We start from the raw sequence: 6951 nt of genomic DNA on the forward strand, positions 1-6951 counted from the left end.
AATTAAAAAAAAAAAAAAAAAGAATTGACAGGTAAACTCCTGGTTGTAAAGCTGTGAAGCTCATGCCTCTCTCTAATTGTGTCAAAGGTCCCACTAGGTGGACCCCACATTACCGGCCCCCCACCGGCCACCACCACCATGTGTGTGTACACCCGTTACCCGCCCCAATTCAGCCACCGTCGGCTAGCCGGAATTGTAAAGTCTCCTTGTATATTTAAAAGAGAAATTATTAATTTTCAAAGATAAAAGTTAGTTTTATAATTTTTATAATTTTAAATTAATTAATGCTTATGGTTTCATAAAATTTTGAAAATTAAAGGAAATTAATTTTTTTTAATTCAATTATTTTATAAGAAAGACTAAAATTATGGTACGAAAAAGGGCGAGAAAATGAACTAAAATTAAAAAAAATAAGAAAATGAAAGCGATATTAAACTGGTTTTAATTTTATTTAAAATTTATTTATTATTAATTTTGGAAACACGAGTTATTGCCGCAAAACGTCCAACCCTACTTTCTCTTTCTTACGCCCTTCCACCGCCCTAGAATTCTATTCAAAGTTCAAACTCAACGAAACGACACCGTTCCCCACCACCACGGCCCACCGAGCCACCGCCCACACCATCACCAGTTTGGTGGGTGGGTGGCGGTGGACTGTGGAGGGGGAAGCTCCATCTAAACCCGACTATTCTCCGAGGGTCCCACACTAGTACACGTGGCTTGATATGATTCCTCCTCCTTTTCCAATGAATTATTATTTTAAATTTTCTATTTTCTCTTATAATTTCAATGCATTCAAAATCCTTGGCTTCTTTTACACTTTCATCTCTTTTTATAACAAATATTTAATTAATATAATTTTCATCAAAATGTTGTTGAATTATAATAAATATAGTATTTATAGCAATTATTTAAAATGGAATATAATAAATATAAAATTTCGTGGTTTAGAAGCGAAAATTAAAAAAATAGAATCAATAATTTAAAAAGCATCAATTATTATTAAGCTTGGAGAGATGAAATTTCAGAATAGAGAAATGACAAAGCAAGATCAGCAAGGTAACGCAAACTTCGTACTCCTTAAGCAAACCAAATTCCACGTGTCAAAACATTCAAGCATTCTGTCTGGATGCCAGGTCAGCACCCAACGTGGAAATGCCCCCCTTTGAAAAAAAAAAAAAAAAAAAAAAAAAAAGAAGAAAAAAACCTACCCCATTATGAGTTAATAAATTAGGGTTTTGAGCGGATCGAGTTTTGTTTTATTTTATGACTCAGGTGTCGGGTCGAAGAGGGTATCGGCTACTGAGTTCACTTTCATTTAAGATGTATAATTCAATCTCAAATTTAGCTTGAACGTCAAAGAGTGATATTATTTTCGAGGAAGCTTTGATAACAGATAAAATCGTGAATGAAATTTCTTGGAGTCGAGTTGATCATAAAACTCCTGTTATTGGATATGACTTTGAGTCCATTCATAACGACTATCAAAGTTGTTTCGTTAGTGTAACCCTCTTCTTACAAAGCCTCGCTATATTAACGAGTCGTGTATGCTCGTTGACTAACTCTTCACACGTGTTTTTAGTGAGAAAGCAACAAATCCACGATGAACTTTTTACCTTCAATTTGAGCTCTTAGTGTGTTGTCAATGTTAGACGAACACGACTCTCCACAATGGGCATAAGCTCTCATGGCTTTGCTTTCGGCTTCCCAAAAGGCCTCACACCAATGAAGAGTGTATTCTTAGATTATAAACCCCATGATCATTCCCTAAATTAACCGATGTGGGACTTTCATCATCCAACAGTCAATAGTTAGGTTTTATCTTTGACTCGATCGAGGTGGGGTTAGCCTTGACTTTGGATTTGACTTCTCGGGTCGTGACTAATAAGACGGTAGATTTTGACTTTTCGATTGACTAGGTATGTTTTATTGTTTGTCACGTTACTTTCTTAGTTTTCAATATTTCATCATCTTTCCTCTGTTTTTATATCGAAGATTTGAGTATTGATGTCATATGATGTAGGATGTAGCGAACATTTTTAATGTTTCTTTTTTTAGAAAGACCAGATAATTTCAGTTTTAAAATTTTATGAGTATTTAATACTATTTTTTAATTTTTTTTTATAAAATTTTAAAGATTTTTTTGAAATAAATTCAAATGAATAGTATCACTATTTTTTTTTTATATATTTTTAAAAGTTATATATATATATATATATATTTTTTTTTCTTTTTTTTTTTAATTTAGCTAAAAAAAAAAACCACGCACGGTCAGCGGGTTAGATCTTAGCGTCTCGGAGTGGCTGAAGAATCCGTCGACGGTTCGGTTCAGTTTGATTCTGCTCCGATCTGAGAGGGATGGTCTAAGGAGAGAGAGAGAGAGAGAGAGCGGTCTGTAATATCCAGAATTTCAAAAAGTAGAGTGACAGACGAACGAAGGCGAAGATGGCAGCGAGGCAAATGGAAGAGATTCAGAAGAAGCTGTCAACGCTCAATTACCCTAGAGCCAATGCTCCTGCTCAGTCCCTCCTTTTCGCCGGCATGGAGCGCTATGCTCTTCTCGAGTGGCTCTTCTTCCGGTATTGTTGATTACTTTCTGCAAATCTTTCAAGAGCGCTATGCTCTTCTCGAGTGGCTCTTCTTCCGGTATTGTTGATTACTTTCTGCAAATCTTTCAATTAACTACTTCAAACTACTCGAATTGCATTTCTAAGCCTTTGATTTCGGAGCTTAGTCATTCACCAGACAATCGAATGTTTGATGGCTTATTGCATTGCGTTCTTAAATTGTAGTTTGTTGGGTGATAAGTCGCCGTTCTCGCAACAAAATATCCAAGGAGATGCTATTGATCGCGATGAAGAGACTGGTCGCATTCAGTGTTAGTTTTCTCATTTCATGCTTCACGATTATATGGTTGCACGGATACTATTTAGGATCAATTCAAATTTGTGCCACTGGTTAATCAAATTACGTGGATGCTCGTTAACCTTTATGCTTTAGAGTGATTAGTTTCATAGATCGGGCTGCCCTTTTTGTGAAAGTAGGCTGGTTAACCTTTATGCTTTAGAGTGATTAGTTTCATAGATCGGGCTGCCCTTTTTGTGAAAGTAGGCTGGTCTGGCTTAAAAAATAATCCAATTTTTCTTCAGCATGTTAAAATTCCCGTGCATCTACTGCCAAAGCCACAAGGTTTTCTTGCATAATCGTTCAGTGATCGCTCTTTTATCTTGCCGCCCCACATGATGAAAGCCACAAGGTTTTCTTGCATAATCGTTCAGTGATCGCTCTTTTATCTTGCCGCCCCACATGATGTATGATATGGGAATTTTTTTAAAATTTATTGTTGCTTTATTTTCATGCTGTTGTTCACATTTAAATTGTGGTACTGATTTTTTCTATATCATTATATCAATAACCGTGTTATAACCAATGTTTGTATTCTGCAGATTTAGCAGAAATCGCGAAGTTTCTGGGCATTACAACCAGTATTGATACTGAAGTTATCCAAGTTCGTTTTCTGAATTGCTTCTACTATTTCTATGAGTAAAATAAATTGAAGCTATCCGTCTGTATTGACTGTAGATTTTGGACTAAACTCACTATTTAAGTAACCTGTCTCAATTATTCATACCAATCCATGATGCATTGTATTTCTTTCACAATGTAATGTGCAAGGAGGGGGTCTATACACACCCATGTATGCAACAACACTAATATCATTGCCCTCTGTCTGAGTTTTCAGAGCCACAATTGTGTAATTTATAAAGCATTTAAGTGATCTGTATCCACTTGATTACAGATTTTGTAAACATTTTCACCGTATGAATGTGCTTGACATCTTGTTAACTCCTCTTGACTTTTCAGGGACGGGGAAGCTATGAGGAGAGAACTGAAATGATTCGTCTTATTGTCGATCTTGTTGAGGCAAGCATCTATGCAGATAATCCAGATTGGAGGTTGCCATTTGTTTAGCTTGTATTGGTAATATTATTCAATCCTCTGATAAATGAGCAAGAATCTTGGAAATTAATGTTTTTTCATTAATTTTTCTGCAGTGTTGATGAGCAAGTTGCCAAAGACATACAACTCATTGACTCTATTGCCGAGAAACAGGCTCAAATATTCTCAGAAGAATGCAAATTGTTTCCTGCTGATGTTCAAATTCAGTCTATATATCCATTGTAATGATCCTCCTACATCAATCTATGTCTACTGATTTTTTTTCTTTGTATTGTTAACGTGAGATCCCACATTGGGTTAGAGAGGGGAACAAAACATTACTTATAAGGATGTGGAAACCTTTCCCTAGCAAATGCGTTTTAAAACCTTGAAGGGAAAACCCGAAAGAGAGTCCAAAGAGGACAATATCTATTAGCGGTGGGCTTGGGCTTGGGCTGTTACAAATGGTATCAGGGCCAGGTTCCGAACGGTGTGCCAGCGAGGATGTTGGCCCCCAAGGGGGTGGATTGTGAGATCCCACATTGGTTGGAGTGGGAAACGAAACATTTCTTATAAGGGTGTGAAAACCTCTCCCTAGCATACGCGTTTTTAAATCTTGAGAGGAAGTCTGAAAGGGAAAGTCCAAAGAAGACAATATCTGCAAGCGGTGGACTTGAGCTGTTACAGTTAATTCTTTTTGCATATCCAAACGCTAAGTAGAGACCTGCCTTTCTCTTCTTCTGATAGTTCAAAATACTCCAAACATTGTCAGTTTGAGCTAAGATCTGCCCATTTCTTTATTTTGGTTCATTTTGTTAATATGCCAATTTCATTATTTTTTCTTATCATAAACAATATGTAAACCTGCCAACTACTGTCATACCCGTACACTGTTCTAATGATCCATGTTCATCTGGTTTAGGGAATTTTAATACCCCCCTCTTTTGAGGAAGCTGTCTCAACTTAATTATATGAAAGATAGTGCTTGCAAATGCTGAATACCCCCCTCTTTTGAGGAAGCTGTCTCAACTTAATTATATGAAAGATAGTGCTTGCAAATGCTGTTCTGCTAGTTTAAGCTCTTATTGATTAAAACATTTTAGTTTTAACTCTAAATTGCTAGTTATTATTATATGATATACCATAATTTTGGTGTGGAATCTCAGAGGTCAATCTTTTAATCTATTTGATTTCATGTTATAGCATTTTGTTGCCTAATTGAGTTATTTTCTTCTTTTTTTTTTCCTTCCAGGCCAGATGTTTCTGAGCTGGAAACCAAGCTTGCAGAACAATCGAAGATACTTTTGAATCTTCAACAGAAAGTTGATGATTTAGCATCAAAGGTTTTTGCTACTTTCTGTCAAATTTTCTCACCTTAAGGAAAAATTGTCCCTGCTGTTATTCTCATATGGGAACTGCTCTGCAGATGCAGTATTTTGTTCAAGAAACATCACTTAATTTTCAGCACGTCTTAATAAATAAAAACGAATTAGGAAAAATATGGCCACTTATGTAATCGATTGTCAATTTGACCAAAATATAGTTGGTCAGGTTGTTTTTTAACCAGTTTTTCAGTTTTTTGGTTTGTCGGGCATTTGACCAAAATATAGTTGGTCAGGTTGTTTTTTAACCAGTTTTTCAGTTTTTTGGTTTGTCGGGCGATCGTGAATGTGAGTTATTGCCTCTTTTTCCCCAACTTCTTTCTGTCTTTTTGCTGCTCCGATCTTTCCAATCTGCAATATGATAGATTGGTTATTGCAGACAAAAATATTATGTTTTAATTTTTATGATCTTTCCAATCTGCAATATGATAGATTGGTTATTGCAGACAAAAATATTATGTTTTAATTTTTATTTAGATTTGAGGTGGTAGTTTTGTGGTATAGTATTAAATCTAGAAAGATTTATTTTAAATGTTGCTTCTTTTGATGCCTTGTGATTAGTATTATGTTACTTTTGTAGCATGCTTACAACCCAGATGAGGAATATACGGAAGTCGAGTCTCAATTGCGTTCACACCTGGAATCTTTTCTTGAAACAGCAAGATCTTTCAACATTATTTACACCAAGGTTTGTCTTAATTTAGTGGAATCTTATCTGATATCATCTTCTACTATTGTCGGAGTCTTTGTAACAACCCAAGCCCACCGCTAGAAGATATTGTCTATTTTGACCCATTACGTATCATCATCAGCCTCATAATTTTAAAACGTGTCTACTATGGAGAGGGTCCAGCCCTACTTCAACCAGTACCTCGCACCGTTTGGTGACTGGCTCTGATACCATTTGTAACAGGGTCCAGCCCTACTTCAACCAGTACCTCGCACCGTTTGGTGACTGGCTCTGATACCATTTGTAACCGATCAAACCCACTGCTACTAGGCTTTGGCCCGTTACGTATCGTCGTCAACCTCACGGTTTTAAAACGCGTCTGCTAGGGAGAGGTTTCCACACTCTTATAAAGAATATTTCGTTCCTCTCTCCAACCGATGTGGGATCTCAGTCTTTATCCTTAAATTTTTTATGCACCAACTATCAAAATATTGGAGATCTACAACCAAAAGCACTCTGTTTCATGTTTTTGTTAATTATGTCAAGATTCACCTTGAAGAATAACTATTTGCTATCTGATCTACGTTTTCAAAAGCTGAATGTGGTCCGGTTTAAACTAGTATATGGTAGCCTAAGTGAATGTTTTTCTTTATTAAACACTTGAAAGTATTTTGATAGCTTTGAGTTGGAACTATGTTCATTTTTGCTATTGTTCTTTATTAAACACTTGAAAGTATTTTGATAGCTTTGAGTTGGAACTATGTTCATTTTTGCTATTGACTCTGATTATCACTTTTATGTTAGGAAATTCGTCCATGGACACACATGATGGAGGTTCCACAGCTTCATGGCTTTGGGCCAGCTGCCAACCGATTGTTGGAAGCATACAATATGCTACTAAAGGTATTCTTTGGCTAACTTTTTTTTTTTTTTTTTTTTTTTTTTTTTTTCCCATTAATT

At 35.9% G+C, this 6951-nt stretch overlaps 1 protein-coding gene across 1 annotated transcript; it reads left to right on the top strand.

Annotated features, from left to right (window-relative positions):
- Positions 1–2250: 2250 nt before the first annotated feature.
- On the top strand, positions 2251–6909 carry LOC111475237 (AUGMIN subunit 7-like). Its single transcript, XM_023119836.1, has 8 exons — positions 2251–2579; positions 2793–2878; positions 3447–3508; positions 3865–3956; positions 4056–4181; positions 5192–5282; positions 5902–6009; positions 6796–6909. Exons 1-8 carry the CDS (start codon positions 2446–2448, stop codon positions 6907–6909), a joined length of 813 nt encoding a protein of 270 aa, XP_022975604.1. The 5' UTR covers positions 2251–2445.
- The last annotated feature ends 42 nt before the right edge of the window (positions 6910–6951 follow it).

Source organism: Cucurbita maxima, unplaced genomic scaffold (genome assembly GCF_002738345.1).
Source record: "Cucurbita maxima cultivar Rimu unplaced genomic scaffold, Cmax_1.0 Cma_Scf01129, whole genome shotgun sequence".
NCBI lineage: Eukaryota > Viridiplantae > Streptophyta > Magnoliopsida > Cucurbitales > Cucurbitaceae > Cucurbita > Cucurbita maxima.